Here is a 20,494-nt window from a genome sequence, read left to right as displayed (position 1 = left end):
TGTAATTTTAATATTTTCATATAAAAAGATAATCATTTAAATGAGAATAGTTGCAATCTGCATTTGACTGCCAAAAACAAACCTCCATCTCATTTTCCAACTGACAGATTTCCATTGCGTTTCTTAGCTGTCAATAATTGCTCAGCCTCAAGTGAGTACTATGGTCTTGTTAATATGAGGGCCAAACAATATACGAAACACAGGAAAGAATGAAATCTGATTTGGCAGGGTGGTGCAGAATTACCAACTATAAAACCTGGTATGCGAGTAAATAACTGCTTTTAAATCAACAATGTGTGAATTTAATACAACATCTCCATTGCAGATGGGACTCAAACCAGACCTTCTGGCCCAGAGAAAGGAGGCTTAGTGAATGACTGTTAATATAGAAAGTAATTAAGCAACTGATTGCTCAATTAATTAATCTCAGAGATATAAAAAGGAGCAAAGGACTCCTGGGCACAATGCTAGTGTCCACACCTGAGCCAGGATGCCCAGGTTCATATCTTACCTGCTCTCGCAGTGTCTAATAACATTGCTAAACAGGTTAATTAAAAAAGGACTGAGTAGTGATAGCTCTTGCGTGCAGTGGTAGTGTTCCTCCCTCTGAGCTACAAGATCTCGGTTAAAGTCCTACCTGCTCCAGAGGTCTGAATAAGTTTGTTTCGAAAATAAATAGGACTGAGTAGTTAACAAAATCTGTCCACAAGTAAACGTGTATTGGTTTCTGTCTCACTGACAGGCTTGGATCCAAATTTACACTGATAGCAGAGAATTGCAGTTTAAAAATGAATACAGGAAATTAAGAGTTCTTTTCAGACAGAAGATTGTTAGAAGGAGTTAGAAAAGAATGGCTGAAAGCAGATGCAACATGTCAGGGTCTGACTTCCTACAGATGTTTTGTAAAACTGAATCTTACTATCAATTAAAAATGAAGTGGATGTGTGGACACAGGTTAGGTCCTTACCAATAAAAAAAAAGCATGGCTTTAGCAGTATTGCTTTCCACTAGAAGCAAAATCAGGTGTCAAAATCTCTCAGACCTACATGCTCACAAAGTGGACACAGCTTATTAGAAAGATGAATCATTTTGTGTATGAAGCACAGTCAAACCTTGATAAAACTTAAGAAGTAGTTTATTCTATAGAAAAGTTAAGAGTTTAAAGGAGATCAGGTCAATAATCTGAAAATGACAGACAATCCACCTTCTCACTGGTATCTTTTATTAGAATTCCTAACAAGTGGAAAGGAGAGTACACTAAACTTAGAGAGGAGCTCAGCAATAAATATGTTTGAACCGAAAGGACACCATTGTGACCCATAGTGAGTTTACCTTCAGCAAAAGAAAAAAATAATTTGCAAGTTTGCAATTAGATACATTCAGTCTATAATAAATATGTAGTAGATAAAACAGCAATAATGAACAATGGAACGGAGAAATGAATGGGGAATGGATCCTTAGCACAGGCTAAATTTCTAACTGGCGTTGGGGAATTTAACATTGTTAAATTCCCCAAAGTGTAAATTCCATTATAGAGCTAGGTCTTCCTTCGGGTGTGAACACCCCAATGTTAAAAGAATACCCGACTGAAAAATACCACACCTGAGCAGCATTATTTAACCAGAATGTGGTAGTGTCCCGACCTGTGAGCCAGAAAGCCTGGGTCCCACTAGCTCTGGGAGGGTGTCATAACAAATGTGAACGGGTTGATTTAAAATATTTTCATTTTTTCAATTTCCAGAGCTTCCCTTCTATTCTTGCCGCTTTTTTTCATCTGGGGTTCAAAAATAAAACTTACCTGTCCAACAGGTTACCCTGAAGGAAAATTGTTTTGATATCTATATAGCTACACTTGTAAGAAAAGGTTGTTAGAATAGCTAAACAGATCTTCTAAATTGCTTTCCCAACTGTAAGAGAGGCTACTCTAATTTCCGTTTCTCAACCAGCCCTCAAAACTTCCAGCTACAAACGTAGCCTTGGCCTTATAGATCAGCTCTAGTTGGAAAATTTCTGTTCAGATCTACGAGACAAGGTACAACTTCCATTCTATTTGTAGCTATAAACGCCTCTCAAAACAGGGGGACTTCTTGGATTATCTTTTGTCAGAGAATGAACTCCTTTACCAGTACTAGAATATCACATTGTTCAGCAGCAGCCTCTTTTCTCCAAAGTTCTCTGGCCTACTCCAATCTCCTAGAATTGGGATCTACTAGAACTGCTTTCGATTTTCCTCCTAAAGTTATCTTCTGAATCAGTGCTCTAACTTGGACTACATTTTTCATATTCCTACTGTCTGCTGCCAATCCATGACCTTCACTTCTGTCAATCATCTTGATATAAAAACTGATTAAATATTTGCCTGTCGACCGCCCTGTACATCCCACTATTGTGGTCTCCCTCCAGTCATCTGACTCTTGATTCGTCCATTATCTGAGTAATCCTTGCATTAAATTACGTCTTTCCACATTCTTCACTATTGGTACATGTATCAGTTACGTTTCCTAGGCTCTGAACTCCAGCCCTTCGGACTCCAAGTTATAGAACTCATGGGTACATAGAGCATCATCACTACCATCTCCCACATTCTCAGAGTTTGAAAATTCATAGTTCATCCCTGCTACTCATGTAGAATGTGCTTTTATATTCTGATTCCCATGTTGTATTGTTGCCCGTCATGTCCAAAAAGCTTTCCTGGCTATTTTCACTCCATGTCCTTCTCTTATAGTAAACCACATGACCAGAAATGAAGTTGCCCAATGACACTTTGACACAATCTCTCAGCATTCTAATATCTTCTGATAACACAAGTTTTGATGAATGCTTTTCTGCCATCATATAATACATTTTGATGGGTGGAAAAAAATAGATCAAATCATTGTTCTTTCTAATGCTGGAGGATTGTCATGCAGCACTGAAAGCAACTTTGGATTCTCGCCATATACTAATTGGTGTAGCGTAACCTCCCAATTATCTATAAGGAATTTGTTTATGCTTAGTGCATCATGCTAGAACTGTTTGTAACTTACAGTAAGCTGTTCTGCCTGTATTTTGTGCTACATCTCATTAACTATTGCATAATTTATTTTTCACAAGCTATTGCTGAATGGAATTTCCACAGCCATATACAATATTGTAATATTTAAGTTCTCAAACATGTCCCAAAATTTATAATTCATAAATTCATGGCCATTATTTGTTAAGAATTTCGTTGGTGAACTGAGGGCTTTGCCAGCTCACTTTTCCAAGACTTTATCCACAATAGCCCATCTGTCTTTGCTGTTCATCAGTGTGGATATGCTGAACCTGGTCACTATATCTACAATGTGGAACAGACAGAACATAGAATATAGAACAGTACAGCACAGTACAGGCCCTTCGGCCCACGATGTTGTGCCGAACTATTATCCTATTCTAAGATCAAACTACTCTGCATATTCTACATTTTACTATTGTCCATGTTCCTATCCAAGAGTCACTTAAATGTCCATGACGTATCTGACTTCACTGCCACCACCGGCAGCGCATTCCATGCACTCACCACTCTGTGTAAAGAACCTACCTCGGACTTCTCTCCTATACCTTCCTCCAATCACCTTCAAATTATGCGCCCTCGTAATAGCCATTTCTGCCCTGGGAAAAAGTCTCTGGGTATCCACTCTATCTATGCCTCTCATCATCTTGTACATCTCTATCAAGTCACCTCTCGTCCTTCTTCACTCCAATGAAAAAAGCCCTAGCTCCCTCCACTTTCCTCATAAGACCTGCCCTCCAGTCCAGGCAGCATCCTGGTAAATCTCCTCTGCACCCTCTCTAAAGCTTCCACATCCTTCTATAATGATCCGACCGGAACTGAACACAATATTCCAATTGTGGTCGAACCAGGTTTTTATAGAGCTGCAGCATAACCTTGCGGCTCTTAAAATTCAATTCCCTTGATAATGAAAGCCAATACACCATACGCCTTTTTAAAAACCTTATCAACTTGGGTGGCAACTTTGAGGGATCTATGGACGTGGACCCCAAGATACCTCCGTTCCTCCACACTGCCAAGAATCCTGCCATTAACCCTGTATTCTGCATTCCAACTCGCCTTCCAAAAAGAGTCACTTCACACTTTTCCGCGTTGAATTCCATCTGCCACTTCTTTGCCCAGCTCTGCAAGCTGTCAATGTCCCACTGCAACCTACAACTGCCCTTCACACTATCGACAACTCCACCAATCTTCGTGTCATTAGCAAACTTACTAACCCACCCTTCCACTTCCTCATCAAAGTCTGGCATCTGATAAGGTACAAGCTTACGTCTAAGCAACTTCCAACTAATCTTCTTTTTGTTGGTCAGACTCCTGCAGAGCTCAACAACACCTCAAACATTGAGTTTCCTCAACAGAATACAAAAATGTCCATATCCAATTAATTGCAAGTTTACAGATTTACCAAGTACAAATGCTTTATCATTATCCATGTTTAAATACAGTTTCACTTTTTTGCTGAAGATTTATTCAGCTATAATGGTATGTCAGTTTGAATACTAGCATTGACGAAATGACAGTCCTGCAATTTCACACAGGAGAACCCCTCTGTTTAAAAGATGGCAATAAATTATAATTCTTGAATGTAAAGCAGGTAGTGCTTTCATATTATTTGACACTATTTTTATTAGTTTTGTACATGATTTCCAACTAACAGCTCAGCTAATTAACTCCATGCATTGTTGAGGTACAGCCATAATGAATCAGCAATTGAGATACTCACAGGCCAACTTGCACCTTTGACCATCAACATATTTTCTTGCAGTTCATCCTCATCAGGTTCACCCTCAAAACCATGTGTTTCATGAATTGCCTCAAATACTTGACTCTTTAAACTGGTTAAAGGAGGTTAAACTGGCTCCGTTTAAAACAACTTCAACTGGCCTGTGAGTAAGGCATTCACAATGGTAGGGATCCTTTTTAAATAAATGTTATTGCAACTAACCAAGGGTCAGCAAAGAAACTCATCACTCCTCACCAGAGTGCTTAATGATTTGGAATATCCTATCTGAAATGTAACAAACTGGGGAAGCTTGCCTGAGGAATGATCATAACACTGATCACAATCTAGCACATTTTTGTTAGCACATGGATTTAAATGGTAGGTTTTGATAAAATCAGGATCAGCTAGGAGGCCGCACACAATTCATAGTTACTCGATATCCATTGGCTGATTGAACAAACCACTGGAGCTGCGTGGATATCAGACTGCTGTCAATGTCTTTGGAACCAAATGCCAGTTTCATGATAATAGGATTAAATATTTGAGGAGTATTTTTTAAAGAATAGGTTACAGATATTTCCAACCTATTATAGAAATTGAAGTGCTTAACTTACTGAGCATGCTCTGTGAAATTGGAAACGTCACAGTGGGTCGTCCAGTATTTTTCCAGCAGCGACACAAGTATGACAATTCTGTTCGAAGCATCTCAACAACCATTCGATTATCAAGCGCCAGGTAGAACTGCTGCTTATCAATAAACTGTAAACAGATGATTTTTAAAAGTGATTGGATGTACAGAAGAAAAAAATATTTTTTCCAGTAACGACAATATTCACATGATGTAGCTTGTATGTGTTGCTGCATGCACCCGCATCACAGAATCATCAGAGATAGGGTGGTGCATATGATTCCTACCTAATTTAAAACACTGATCAACATTCTGAGCAGGTTATATGAAATTGGGAATGTTCAAGTTGGCCACCTAGCCTTTCTCCAGTAAAAGCACAAGTATAAAAGCTCTGTTCAAAGAATCACCTAGAGACTAGAAAATTGAAGTGTCACTTAGTTATTTCAGAAAGGTAAAAGAGAAAAACATGGATATTATAGACCTGTTAATGTAAGATTTGTTTCTAATTGTACTAGCACTTACAATTAAGGACAGAGTGACTGAACATCTTGAAACACCTTTGCTTACCTGAGTATTTGCATAGAAGTAATCATGTCCAAAGAAGGTGGCAGAGTATTTTTTTTTGTAAGGTAATCAAAGTAGTGGAAAAGTAAAAATCTATGAATGTTACATATATGATTACCATGATGCATTTAATGAAGACCCTCACAAGAGTTTGTTAGCTAAACTTTAAATTCAAAAACCAGGCACACTGACTACCCTATAGGGAAGAGAACGCAGGGATAGAAGGCATGTATTTTAGTTGGCTGACTGTGACCAGAATGTGGGATAATACAGTGTGGAGTTGGAAGAACACAGCAGGCCAGACAGCATCAGAGGAGCAGGAAAGTTGACATTTCGGGTCAGGATCCTTCTTCAGAAATGGGGAGGGGGAAGGGAGCTCAGAACTAAATGGGGAGAGGAGGGGTGGGGTTGGGAAGGTAGGTGGGATGGTGATAGGTGAGCACAGGTAGGGAGTGGTGGGAATTGGTCAGTGGGATGGGAGGGGCAGATAGGTGGGAGAGAAGATGGATAGGTTGTGTCAGCTCAAGGAGGGGGGGATAAGAGGGAGGGATGGACATCGGATGATGCCGAGGTTGGAGAGATTTTAAATTTGGTGAATTCCATGTTTAAGCCATCAGGCTGTAGGCTCCCAAGGCAGAATACGGTCCATACCTTCCCCAGCATCTGCAGTTCTTGCTATCTCAATTATTCAAAGCCCTGGTTCGACCTGGTGTTAAAGTGCAGAAAAAAAGTAGGAGAGACAGAGAGTATTGATTCACCAAGCATTGGAAATAGAATAGTCTAGGAAACGTAAAACCTAAAAATTAGAGCCATGTCTTTCAGGAACCAAGTTAGGAAACACTCCTACACTTACAGGGTGGTAGAATTTTGGAAATTTCTCACACAAACAATAGTTGAATATTGGACCAATTGTTATTTTATATCTGAGATTTCTAACTTTTTTTAAACCTAAGATATTGAGGGATACATGAATAGGAATTCCTGTCCCTATATTTCAATCACATTTGTAATCTCATGCTATCAGGGAAGAGCCTGGGAACTTTAGACTTTGCATTTTACACCGAAAGGAGGAATTTCATTCATTAGAAGAAACTTAAAACACACATCTGAAATGAAATTTTAAAACTGAGGTGAATCTGCGCTTACCTGAGGAGTGAAAGCAAAGATTTCATCCCTGATAAAATACAATTTTGATGTGCCAAGAACACCCATATGGCGGTAAGGCCGACCACTCAGCATCATTCTCTTATTGTAACCTGTCAATAAGGTTAGACCTGTGTGTCAGTCATGTCTTAAAGACCAAGCCATGCATCCTTAAACCTAGAACGTTGCACCCAGTTTTGATCTCCAATTAAAGAATATGTGTTGTGAAGTATGTACGTACCTGTCAGGCAGGGAGGAAGTGGTCGAGCGAGGGAACCGTGGTTTACTAAAGAAGTTGAATCTCTTGTCAAGAGGAAGAAGGAGGCCTATGTAGAGATGAGGCGTGAAGGCTCAGTTAGGGCGCTTGAGAGTTACAAGTTAGCCAGGAAGGACCTAAAGAGAGAGCTAAGAAGAGCCAGGAGGGGACATGAGAAGTCTTTAGCAGGTAGGATCAAGGAAAACCCTAAAGCTTTCTATAGGTATGTCAGGAATAAAAGAATGACTAGAGTAAGATTGGGGCCGGTCAAGGACAGTAGTGGGAAGTTGTGCGTGGAGTCCGAAGAGATAGGAGAGGTGCTAAATGAATATTTTTCGTCAGTAGTCACACAGGAAAAAGACAGACAATGTAGTCGAGGAGAATACTGAGATACAGGCTATTAGACTAGACGGGATTGAGGTTCATAAGGAGGAGGTGTTAGCAATTCTGGAAGGTGTGAAAATAGATAAGTCACCTGGGCCGGATGGGATTTATCCTAGAATTCTCTGGGAAGCTAGAGAGGAGATTGCAGAGCCTTTGGCTTTGATCTTTACGTCGTCATTGTCTTCAGGAATAGTGCCAGAAGACTGGAGACTAGCAAATGTTGTCCCCTTGTTCAAGAAGGGGAGTAGAGACAACCCTGGTAATTATAGACCAGTGAGCCTTACTTCGGTTGTGGGTAAAGTATCGGAAAAGATAAGAGATAGGATTTATAATCATCTAGAAAGGAATAATTTGATTAGGGATAGTCAACACGGTTTTGTGAAGGGGAGGTCGTGCCTCACAAACCTTATTGAGTTCTTTGAGAAGGTGACCAAACAGATGGATGAGGGTAAAGCGGTTGATGTGGTGTATTTGGATTTCAGTAAAGCGTTTGATAAGGTTCCCCCATGGTAGGCTATTGCAGAAAATACGGAGGCATGGGATTGAGGGTGATTTAGCGGTTTGGATTAGAAATTGGCTAGCTGTAAGAAGACAGAGGGTGGTGGTTGATGGGAAATGTTCATCCTGGAGTTCAGTTACTAGTGGTATACCTCAAGGATCTGTTTTGGGGCCACTGCTGTTTGTCATTTTTATAAATGACCTGGACGAGGGCGTAGAAGGATGGGTTAGTAAATTTGTGGATGACACCAAAGTCGGTGGAGTTGTGGATAGTGCGGAAGGATGTTGCAGGTTACAGAGGGATATAGATAAGCTGCAGAGCTGGGCTGAGAGGTGGCAAATGGAGTTTAATGTGGAAAAGTGTGAGGTGATTCACTTTGGAAGGAGTAACAGGAATACAGAGTACTGGGCTAATGGTAAGATTCTTGGTAGTGTGGATGAGCAGAAAGATCTCGGTGTCCACGTGCATAGATCACTGAAAGTTGTCACCCAGGTTGATAGCGTTGTTAAGAAGGCGTACGGTATGTTACGTTTTATTGGTAGAGGGATTGAGTTTCAGAGCCATGAGGTCATGTTGCAGCTGTACAAAACTCTGGTGCGGCCGCACTTGGAGTATTGCGTACAGTTCTGGTCACCGCATTATAGGAAGGATGTGGAAGCATTGGAAAGGGTGCAGAGGAGATTTACCAGGATGTTGCCCGGTATGGAGGGAAGATCTTATGAGGAAAGGCTGAGGGTCTTGAGGCTGTTTTCGTTAGAGAGAAGAAGGTTAAGAGGTGACTTGATAGAGACATACAATGATCAGAGGATTAGATAGGGTGGACAGTGGGAGCCTTTTTCCTCGGATGGTGATGGCTAGCATGAGGGGACATAGCTTTAAATTGAGGGGTGATAGATATAGGACAGATGTCAGAGGTAGGTTCTTTACTCAGTAGTAAGGGCGTGGAATGCCCTGCCTGCAAAAATAGTAGACTCGCCCACTTTAAGGGCATTTAAATGGTCATTGGATAAACATATGGATGATAATGGAATAGTTTAGGTTAGATGGGCTTCAGATTGGTTTCACAGGTCGGCGCAACATCGAGGGCCGAAGGGCCTGTACTGCGCTGTAATGTTCTATGTTCTAAGTTGGGTAGAGTACTTGTAGATTGGGAGGCAGGAAGTTAGAACTTGGTGTTTGAAAAATGCTAGGGGGGAGGGGGAGGCATTGTGTGGCCCCTCTAAAAGATGATGTGCTTTTTCTATGCTAAAAAGGTTGTCTGTGAGCAGCAGCATGAAAGTTTGCAAGAACGCAGAGAACTCTGAATTGAAACATTTGTATCAAAAGGCCATACAGTTAGCAGGCCAAGCAGCAGTTTTTACCAAGATAACAAGTTCTGAATTTAGCCAATCAATTTGAACCAGGCACTTAGATACAAAACAATCAATCAAATTTAAATCGGATGGTTTTGACAACATAGGACCAATCCTATTATAAGAAACTGATATGTCATCAAGGGTATAAGAGAAGAGACAGCTGGACAAAAACAGCAGAGAGCTAACTGCCATCTGCCAGAGTTAACATCCCTCAGCTTGCAAGAGAGAATCGCCGAGTCTCACAGTCTCCTCTAAGTCTTGGAGAAAGTGCCATCTAAATACCAAAAGGTACCCATAACACAACTAGTTAACATTCCTGACAGAAGAATCGACGGAGAAGGCACAGAACATTCTGGAAGATACATAAACCGGCTATATTTTCAAGAGACTACATTTTTTTTTTTTTTTTTAAGTGGGCCTTGTTATTATTGGAACACCATACCATTAGAATCTTGATTTATTTGGGAATGGTTAGTAGTTAGGAGGGGTTTGTTTGTTAATAGTTTAGTTAATTTGTTCATTGTTAGAGTTAGATAAATAAATTGTTACTTGTTGATTATAAAGTGAGTGTCAGGGATTTATTTTATTTAACCACAAGAAGTTGCTGTAAAGCAGGTTACACCCCTTTTTACATTCCTTAAACAGATTATAGGGCGAGACACTCCCCTTTGGGTGTTTCAGTTTTAGTTCTCAGCGGGGGTCAACCGCCACTTTATAACATTTGCTTTAGACAACAAACCGGTAAACTCCCCAGAATTACCTGTTGTCCTGGCTCCAGGGTCAATATACTTTCCTACAAGACTCGCTGCAGTACTTGCAGTAGTCACTGCCTCTGCTTGGCCCGCATATTTCCGAGGCATTTGCTGAGTGGCAGAAGTTAATTACTGGCTGTGCAGAGCAGGGACAGTCTTCTTCCCATTGCCCTCACTTGTTAGCTGGGCGGTGGGAGTTGCACAAACATTGCAGCCTATTAAAATCGGCCACGACATGGCCAGGGCTCAAATGTCTGGCTGGATAGGTCTGATGCTCTTTGCTTGCTGCCATTTTTGCCCTAACTTGGAGAATAAAAGACATGTACTGTATATATATATATAGGCAGCCTTATGTTTTTTAGCTACATGTTATTTTATAATTTAATATTGAGGCCATGCACTCAAATTGGGCAAGTGTTCTTTTCAGCGTTAACATTATGAAAAACGTTTGGTTGCCCATTCATATTTTTCCTAAGTTACCTTCATTCCTGCTACCTACCATAGCATTAATATCCAGTAAATGACTGAAGTTTAATGGACTGAGATGTAACAATCCCAGTGCTCCCATATGCAATGTAACTAACTTGCAAGATTTTCTTACCCAGTCTTGTATAGATGCGAGAAAGAATACGAGCTGGCTGCAGTCTGATTGGAAAAATTTCTGCTACAGTTTGTACATTAATTCCATGCTTCTCTAGGATTTCCTTTATTGCCACAGTTTCTGCAACTATTGCCACTGAAATTAAATGGAAAGGCATTTTAAAGGGAACAAAATGAAGATGCTTTTCAAATGTTAGCCAGGTTCATGTCCAGAGACTTAAGTAACAGTGTTGCCATTGAAGGTCAAGGGACGATGATTCGACTTATTCTTCTTCATAGTGGCCATTAATTGGAACGTTTATCATGTCAATTTAAATGCTACTTGTCAGTCCAACTGTATACCTTATTCAGATCCTGCTAGTATAAGTTGCTTAATTGTCAGAGGAGTTATGAATGAAACTGAATCATGAAGAAATTAAACCCATTGCTGAACTCACGATAATCATCTGCACAGGTCAAGTGCCACTATGTACGACCTTCAAATTCACAACCATCTGCGGACTCCAGCAATTGTGGTTTTGCTTTTTATTCATATTTAATACAGTTTTCTAAGGATTTTTTCAGCTTTGATATTGACTACAGCTACTTACACTTCCATTTCATCACAGCAGCTTTTGCATCCACATCTGGATCAAAGCTGCTGTGATGAAATCAAGAGCCAAAAAATGCTCTGATAGAACCTAAAATAATCATTGGTGAACTGGTTATTTATGGATATGATTTGTCTCGTCAAATACCTATCACTTTACCAATGATTGGGTGAATGAATGTTGCACAGTAAACGGCAGGACTATAGGTTTGCTAATTGTGAACAGCACACATTGGAATATTCATCCACATTGGTAGATGTCAGTAGGAGCTGCACTGAAAGAGTTTTGCTGGTGCAGCACTATTTTTAAGATTCATTCAGAAAATGTAGGTGTCAGTGGCTGGGCCTGCATTTATTGTCTGTCCCTATTTGGCCTCAAGATGGTGGTCGTGAGCTGTATTCTTGAACTTCTGTAGTCCATTTTGTGTAGGTACATCCACAAGGCCATTGCTGATAGAGTTCCAGGATTTTGACCCAGTGAAACTGAAGGAAAGGTGATAGATTTCTAAGTCCAAATGGTGAGTGGCTTGGATGGGAACTTACTAGTGATTTTTCCATGTATTTGCTGGCCTTTACATTCTAGATGGTAGTAGTCATAGGTTTGGAAGGTGCCATCTAAGGACCTTGGTAAATCTCTATAGTGCATCTTATAGATAGTATGGGTATCAGTGGTGGAGCGAGTGGATGCCAGTCAAGCAGGCTGCTGTGTCCTGGACAGTGGCAATCTTGAGTGCTGTTGGAGCTGCACTCATTCAGGCAAATGAGCAGTATTCCATCACACACTTGATTCATGCCTGGTAGATAATGGACAGGCTTTGGCGAGTCAAAAGTTGAGTTACTCACTGCAGGATTCCTAACCTTTGACCTTCTTTTGTAGCCACAATACTTATATGGCTAGTCCAGTTAAATTTCAATAGCAACCTCCAGAATGTCGACTGAAGGGGATTTGATGATGATAAGGGGCAATGGCTAGATTCGCTCTCGATGGAGACGGCAATTTCCTGGCATTTGTGTGACATGAAAGTTACTTCCCACTTGTCAACCCGAACCTGGATATTATCCAGGTGTTGCTGCATTTGGACATAGACCGCTTCAATATCTGAGGAGTTATGAATGAAGAAGAACATTATACAGTGAACATTACCCACTTCTGGCCTTGTGATGAAGAAAAGGTCATTGGTGAGGTGGCTGAAGGTGGTTGGGCCTAGGACACTGCTTTAAAGGAACTCCAGCAGAGATATCCAGGAACTGAGATAACTGATCTTTTACAACCATAACCATCTTCCTGTGCATTGAGCATGACTCCAACCAGTGGAGACTTTTCCTCCTGATTTTCATTGTAATGTTAGGAGGGCTCCTTGATGCTTGCTCAAGCGCAACTTCGATGTCAAGGGCAGGCACTCTCACCTCACCTCTGAAATTCAGATCTTCTATCCATATTTGAACTAAGGCTGTAACAAGATCAGGGGCTGAGTGGCCTCAACATAAGCCAAACTGTCAACAAGTGAGCAGTTTATTACTGAGCAAGTGTTACTTGATATCACTTTTGCAGACACCTTCCATCACTTTACTAATGATCAAGAGCAGACTGATGGGCAAGTAATTGGCTTGGCTGGATCGATTCTTCTTTCTGTGTGCAGGACATATCTGGACAACTTTCCATATTGTCGGGTAGGTGCCAATGTTGGAGCTCTACTAGAATAGCTTGGCTGTGGGTGCAGCAAGTTCTGGAGCACACGTCTTCAGGACGCCTGCTGGACTGTTATTAAGGCCAAACTAGCTCTAATACACAAAATATTGAGATCATTCCCAGGATTTTGTCAAGCCTCATTTCAGAATGTCACTTGGAATTAACTTAATTAGTATCTACCTTTCATTTTTACCTCTCGATCTAAGAAAACCAAAGGAATAGGCCAATTTTGTGATATGACAACACCTAAACCAGCTATTACACTTAGGTTGCAATTAAAATAATAGCAAATATCAAATGTCAAACACACAAAGGGCTTCATGTTTTAATTTACCTATACAAAGTTCTCTTCTTAATTCTAACTTTAATATAACATGGCCAAACCAAGATACTACGCTCAGAATAATACTGGGAAGATAAACTTCGGAATTAACCAGTCTACAAAAATCTCAAAAAAACAGAAGAACTGTGGATGCTGGAAATCAGAGATAAAAACATAAATGACTGGGAAAACTCAGCAGATCTGGCAGCATCTGTGGACAGAAAGCAGAGTTAACATTTCAGGTCCAGTGACTCTTCTTCAGAATGCCTGAAGGTTCCGAAGAAGGGTCACTGGACATGAAATCTTAATTCTGTTTTCTCTCCACAGATGCTGCCAGACCTGAATTTTGAATTGCTGAATTTTGCCAGCTATTTCTACAAATATCTCGTGCATATTTAATATAAAAGCATGGCCTGTATTGGAATTATTTCTTCATTACTGTTGAATAATACATAATTCAATCACTCCATATTGCATTAAGCTGATTTATAGGTAATTTTAAAAATACAAGTTATACAGGTCAGTCCAAATTAGAATACTATTATAAAAGGTTACTTAAATAGAAATTAGTTCAAAAGCGTACCTTGGACTACAACATCTGGTCTAGGTATAGTTGAAAACCTTCTGTTCAATGGATCGATTTCACCAGCAGCAAGAAATCCCTGGAAGTAACATATGTAGTGAGGCACAGGTTTCTGATTGATAGTGTTCAAAGGCAACAAGGATCGCTTGGATCGGTTGAAGCAGCAGTTGGACGCACTAAGTAGCATGCAGGAGGCAGAAAGCATCATGGACAGGAGGTTTAGAGACATGGTCACATCAGAAGTTCAGACAGATAGATGGGTGGCCACTAGATTAGGCAGGCAGACAGTCAATGCAGAAGGCCCTTATGGCTATCCCCCTCAATACTACTTTGAACACTGTTGGAGTGATGGTAAATAAGGGGATGGCAACAGCGGCCAGAGCAGTGCCACCACAGCTAGTCCTATCGTACAACAGGGAGGGTCAAAGGGCAGAAGAGCAGTAGTAATAGATAACTCCACAGTCAGGGGCACAGATGTATGTTGCTGTTGCCACAAAAGGGACTCTAGGATGGTGCGCTGCAGGAAGAGTGACAAGGTCCTGCAAAGGGAGTTAGGTAGTAAGTTGAAAAGCAGAGCCTCTACAAGTGTAATCTTAGAAGTATGCCCTGTGCCACATGCCAGTGAGGCTGGTAATAGGAAGATAGTACAATTAAATTTGTGGCTAAAGTGCTGGTGTAGGAGGGAGGGCTTCAGATATGATGATCATTGGGATATCTTCCAGGATGGGTAAGACCTGCACAAGGGGAAGGGGTTTCACCTAAACTGGAGGAGAACCACTATCCTGGCAGGGAGGTACACTAGTGTCACTTGGGAGGTTTAAACTAGTGTGGCAGGGAATGGGAGCCAGTGCAGGTGGTCAGCAAGTAAAATCACTGAGGAACAGCTGGATACAAAGGGCAGCCAGACTTAGAGGAAGAATAAACGGAGATTTTACCGAACATGGTAGGATTAGCAGTCTGAGAGTATGGGTTTTAACACAAGGAGTAGAACAGGTAAATCAGACGAACTTACAGCTTGGATTAATGCACAGAATGATGATGTTGTAGCTATTACGGAGACTTGGTTGCGAGAGAGACAAGACTGACAGCTTAACATTCCAGGATTTAGAGGTTTTCATCTTTCTTTAAATGAGAAAGAGAGGGATGTAAAAGAGGTGGGAGAGTTGCATTACTGATTAGGGAGAATATCACAGCTGTAATGAGGGAAGAGGGCTCATCGAGCGAGGCCGTACAGATGGAGATTAGGAAAAGGACTTGGACAGGGTTGTACTACAAGCCTCCCAACAGTGAGCTGGAGAAAGAGGAACAGATATGTTGACGGATTATAGAAAAACGTGAAAACAAAAAGCTTATTGTGGTAGGTGATTTTAATGCCCCACATAGCAACCGAGACTCCCTTAGTGCCAGACACTTGGATTGCGGTGGGTTGGGATTTGTTATGTACATCCAGGTGGGTTTCTTGAAGTAATATGTGAATAGTCAACTTAGGAAAGCGGCATACTAGACCTGGTATTGGGGAACGAGCCAGGCCAGGGCGTAGCTCGGAATCAAACCCATCGGTCCAACTCATCCACACTGACCAGACATTGCAATCTGACCTAGTCCCATTTGCCAGCATTTGGCCCATATCCCTCTAAATCCCTCCTATTCATATACTCATCCAGATGTCTTTTAAATGTTGCAATTGTACCCTGCTCCACCACTTCCTCTGGCAGTTCATTCCAAACACGCACCACCCTCGGCATGAAAAATTTGCCCCTCAGGTCCTTTTTAAAATCTCTCCCCTCTCATCTTAAATCTATGCCCTCTACTTTTAGACTCCACTACTTGAAGAAAAAGGCCTTGGCTATTCATCCTATTCATGCCCCTTATGATTTTATAAATTCTGTAAGATCACCCCTCAGCCTCCAATGCTCCCGAGAAAAAAGCCCAGGCCTATTCAGCCTATTCTCCCTCTAACTTAAATCCTCCAGTCTCGGCAATATTCTTGTAAATCTTTTCTGCACACTCTCATGTTTAATGACATCCTTCTGATAGAAGAACAACCAGAATTGTACACCAAAAGTGGCCTCACCAATGTCTTGTACAGCTGCAACATGATGTCCCAACTCCTATACACAATGTTCTGGCTAATGAAGGCAAACGTGCCAAATGCCTCTTCACTGCCCTATCTACCTATGATTACATTTTCAAGGAATTATGCACCTGCATTCCTAGGTCTCTTTGTTCAGCAACACTTCCCAGGGACCTACCATTAACAGGATAAGTCCTACCCTGCTTTGCCTTAACAAAATGCAACACCCAGTGATCAAAAATTTCAGCAGGGGAGCGTTTTGGGAACATTGAGCATAATTCCATAAGTTTCAAGTTACTTATGGATAAGGAGGAGGGTAGTCCTCAGATGAAAGTACTAAATTAGGAGAAGGCGAACTATGACAGCATTAAGCAGGAACTGAAGAACGTATATTGACGGTGGCTGTTTGAGTGTAAATCTACATCTGTCGTGTGGGAATCTTTTAAACGCCAGTTGATCAGAATTCAGGACTAGCATGTTCCTGTGAAAGCGAAGGACAAGGATGGCAAGATTTGGGAACTTTGGATGACAAGGGAAATTAAGAGCTTAGTTGAAAGAAAAAGGAGGCATACTTAAGGCTTAGGAAACTGAAGACAGAGTCCTCAAGGAATATAAAGAACTGGAGTTAGAAGGGCTAAAAGAAGCCACGAAATATCCTTGGCAAACAGGATTAAGGAAAATCCAAAGGTTTTTTTTTAAATATAAAGGCGCAAGAGGGTAGCTAAAGAAAGGGTAAGTCCATTCAAGGAAATATATGCATAGAGCCTGAGGATGTGGGTGATGTCCGTAACTAATACTTTGCATCGGTACTCACAACGGAGAAGGACATGGTTAATGGTGAGTCTAGAAAGTGGTATGTTGATGCATAAAGAAAGATGGTGGTGTTGGGTGTTTTGAAAAGCAGATAGACAAGTCCTCAGGACCTGTTTGGATCTATCCCAGAATACGGAGGCAGACAAGGGAGGGAATTGCAGGGGCCTTGTATGAAATCTTTGTATCCTCTTCAGTCACAGGCAAGGTCCCAAAGGAGTGGAGAATAGCCCATGTTGTTCCTTTAAGGTGGGCAACAGGGATAATCTGGGAAATTCCAGGCTAGTGAGTCTTATATCAGTGGTAGGGAAGTTACTGAAGAAGATTCTTAGAGACAGGATTTATTCACAGTTGGAAAATTATGGGCCTATTAGCAATAGGCAGCAAGGCTTTGTGATGGGGAAGTTGTGTCTCTCAAACTTGACTAAGTTTTTTTGAGTAAGTGACAAAGATGATTGATGAGGGCAGGGTGGTAGATAATATCTATATAGGAGTTAGCAAGGGCTTTGACAAGATCTCTCATGGCAGGCTGATACAGAAGGTGAAGTCACATGGGATCCATGGTGAGCTGGTAACATGAATACAGAATTGGCTTTGTCATAGAAGACAAAGAATAGAGGCGGGACCCTCTGGAAAACTCTGACCAGTGGTGTTGCACAGTGATCAGTCCTGGAACCCTTGCTATTTTTAATAAATATTCATAAATGATTTGGAGGAAACTGTAGATGGCCTGATCAATAAGTTTGCAGATGACACAAAGGTTAGGAGAGCTGCAATAGTGAGAAGGATTGCCAGAGGATACAACAGGATATAGATAGGCTGGAAACTTGGATGGAGAAATGGCAAATGGAATTTAATCCAGACAAATGTGAGGTGATGCATTTTAGAAGGTCTAATGCAGGAGGGAAGTATACAGTAAATGGCAGAACCTTTAGAAGCATTAAGATAGAGAAGGAGTTTGGCGTATAAATCTACAATTCCATGAATGTGGCAACCCAAGTGGACAAGGTGGTCAAGAATGCGTATAGCATGCTTGTCTTCACTGGTCGAGGCATAGAGTATAAAAATTGGCAAGTCATGCCGTAGCTGTATAGAACTTCACTTAGGCCACATTTGGAATATTGCATACAGTTCTGGTTGCCACACTACCAGAAGGATAAAGAAGCTTTGGATAAAGTACATAAAGGATTTACCAGGACATTGCCTGGTTTGGAGGATATTAGCTATCACAAGAGATTGGACAAACTTGGTTTGCTTTCATTTAAATATTGAAAGCTTAGGGGGCGACCTGATAGAGGTTTATAAAATTGAGAGGGGCATGGACAGAATGGATAGTCGGAATATTTTTCCCAGGGTAGAAATGTCAATTACTGGGAACATAGGTTTAAGGTAAAAGGGTGAAGTTTAGAGGAGATGTGAGAAGCAAGTTTTTTTTTTTTAAAAACGCAGAAGGTGTTAAGTGAGTGCAATGCGCTGCCAAGTGAGGTGGTAGCAGCAGATACAATAGTGATGTTTAAGAAGCTCTTAACAGATACATTAACAGGCAGGGAATAGAGGGGGTATGGACTGCATGGAGGCAAAATGTTTTTAATTTTAGAAAAGCTTCATGTGTCAGTGCAGGCTTCGTGGCCTAAGGAATCCATTCCAATGCTGTTATTCTTCATTCTTAACATTCTTCTCCTTTCCTTTTAAGTACAGACAATGTGTAGCTAATCCAGGTGAGAAACACTTGAAAAGTAATTTTTTGTTTGTGTCAGCTTGTTGAACTCAGGTGGGATAGCAATTCATTTCACAGTTGGCCTCATGGTTGGGAAAGGATACACTTGATCAGAGTCAGCACTTCACTTTGCAGTTCTCAACACTCTTGTTGGAATGAGCATGATCGTAAGCATTGATGGGACAAGCAATGCATTCACATGCAGCATAATATCTCATCCCTGCCTATCTTTTCACATTAACAACAATCACTTTTAGAAGGTTCAGCTGAGAGCTGTTCATATTATGCCCTTTGTTGCATTACATTGTATAAATTGAGTTCTTTGAATCAAAACTGTGCTGACAAGGATACACTAATTAGAGGCTCAAGTCTTTGCAAATATTTGCTGAGGGTCAGCAACCACACCTGGTTCAACAGCAGATTTCTGAAAATGCTATGTTATTAATAAGACATTCAGACACTATCAACATAACTATCCTGTAAGGAAGCTACAGAGGTTGGGTGCTTCTCTGATCTTACATCTTGGCCAATTCTCCACTATTTTGAGCTTAACGGAGAGCAATATTGAGCAGTGCTATAGATGATGGTGAAAATGAGAATGAAAAAGAATCTTGTCTGAAGTCGGGTGACTGAGGAAAACAAAGCAAAATCTGAAAAGAAATTAATCTTATGAATCTACATGATCAAACCAAAGAAGTTCAGCACACAAAAATAAAACATGCAACTTCAGCACATGTTTCTATGAAATCAACTATCTGGACCCATTTGATCTATGCTAACAAAAGAATATCACACAGCACTAATGTAGGGATTCAGCTGGCCTGTAGTTTTAACAGGTAAGCAAAATACATTTCTTACCACAAAGCTGAAGAGATTGTCAGATACATATGCTGTGAATACATAGTCTTACACCACATGGTCCAAAGTTATTATTTGGTGTAAATAGCTAAATAATTATTATTATTATTATTATTATTATTACAGCATTGTTTTAGAATTGGGTTACCTCTGATACAAGACATCCTAAGATGTACAAGGATTGTCCCCACATATGTGGCAATTTTCCCATTGGGATTCTGTTAACAGTATGTGGATTTTTGCACTCTTCACTTGCCTGGAAAACAAAATATGAGTATTATCAATTTTGCAGCTTTCTTTAATTTCACAGAAACTGCGGTGGTGGTAGAGCTTTGCTCAAAAAAAGTAAACCTTGAAAAGAATCACTCAAACATTGGACTAAAATAGAAAGGTCAATGTTTCAAGGGCAATCTTCAATGCAGATCACCTTGTACGAGGCTGCGTCTGCTATTGCTCACCACAGGGTAGACTTGCTGCCTCCATACAGAGTAAGGGCTGTCTGGCCTGATGTGGTAGAGGAAAATAATTTGTTAATCTAAGAGGAACCTTTTGGCTTAAACAAGATGTCATTCATTGCATGCTAGCAATCAAGTACATGTTACATTGATAGGACAGTCATTGTTATGCAGGACCTAATGGTAGTTCTTACTCCACTGAAATCCTAAGCTGCTTCTTCCTCCAAGTCTGTGATATCCTCAATGATTGCACTTAAGGCATTCAATATGAACCCTTTCAGAATCTTACACAGTTATACAAGATGTCCCCAAACATTTTTCTATTGTTGATATTACACATGTATAGTATCATAATTAACTTCTCCAAAGTTGACTTCTAAAATTCAGGTGGTCCAGAGGTATCACTATTTTCCCAGAACATGTTCTCTTTGAATTTAGAAGACTAATAGATTCTTGGATTG

At 40.6% G+C, this 20,494-nt stretch overlaps 1 protein-coding gene across 1 annotated transcript in view; it reads right to left on the bottom strand.

Moving 5' to 3' along the window:
* pin4 (protein (peptidylprolyl cis/trans isomerase) NIMA-interacting, 4 (parvulin)) overlaps window positions 1-20,077 on the bottom strand; it is a 31,279-nt gene extending 11,202 nt beyond the window's left edge. The window contains exons 1-6 of the mRNA XM_048605331.1: window positions 20,037-20,077; window positions 19,727-19,834; window positions 14,120-14,198; window positions 10,937-11,071; window positions 7,093-7,202; window positions 5,369-5,513 (exon numbers count right to left, since the gene is read on the bottom strand). Coding sequence (XP_048461288.1) covers window positions 5,369-5,513; window positions 7,093-7,202; window positions 10,937-11,071; window positions 14,120-14,198; window positions 19,727-19,789 — 532 coding nt within the window. The 5' untranslated portion in view covers window positions 19,790-19,834; window positions 20,037-20,077. The remainder of the gene's footprint in view (window positions 1-5,368; window positions 5,514-7,092; window positions 7,203-10,936; window positions 11,072-14,119; window positions 14,199-19,726; window positions 19,835-20,036) is intronic.
* Between the last annotated feature and the right edge of the window lie 417 nt (window positions 20,078-20,494).

The sequence above is a fragment of the Rhincodon typus genome, chromosome 14 (assembly GCF_021869965.1).
Source record: "Rhincodon typus isolate 14 chromosome 14, sRhiTyp1.1, whole genome shotgun sequence".
Taxonomy (NCBI): domain Eukaryota; kingdom Metazoa; phylum Chordata; class Chondrichthyes; order Orectolobiformes; family Rhincodontidae; genus Rhincodon; species Rhincodon typus.
This window is presented reverse-complemented; position numbering and strand designations above follow the sequence as displayed.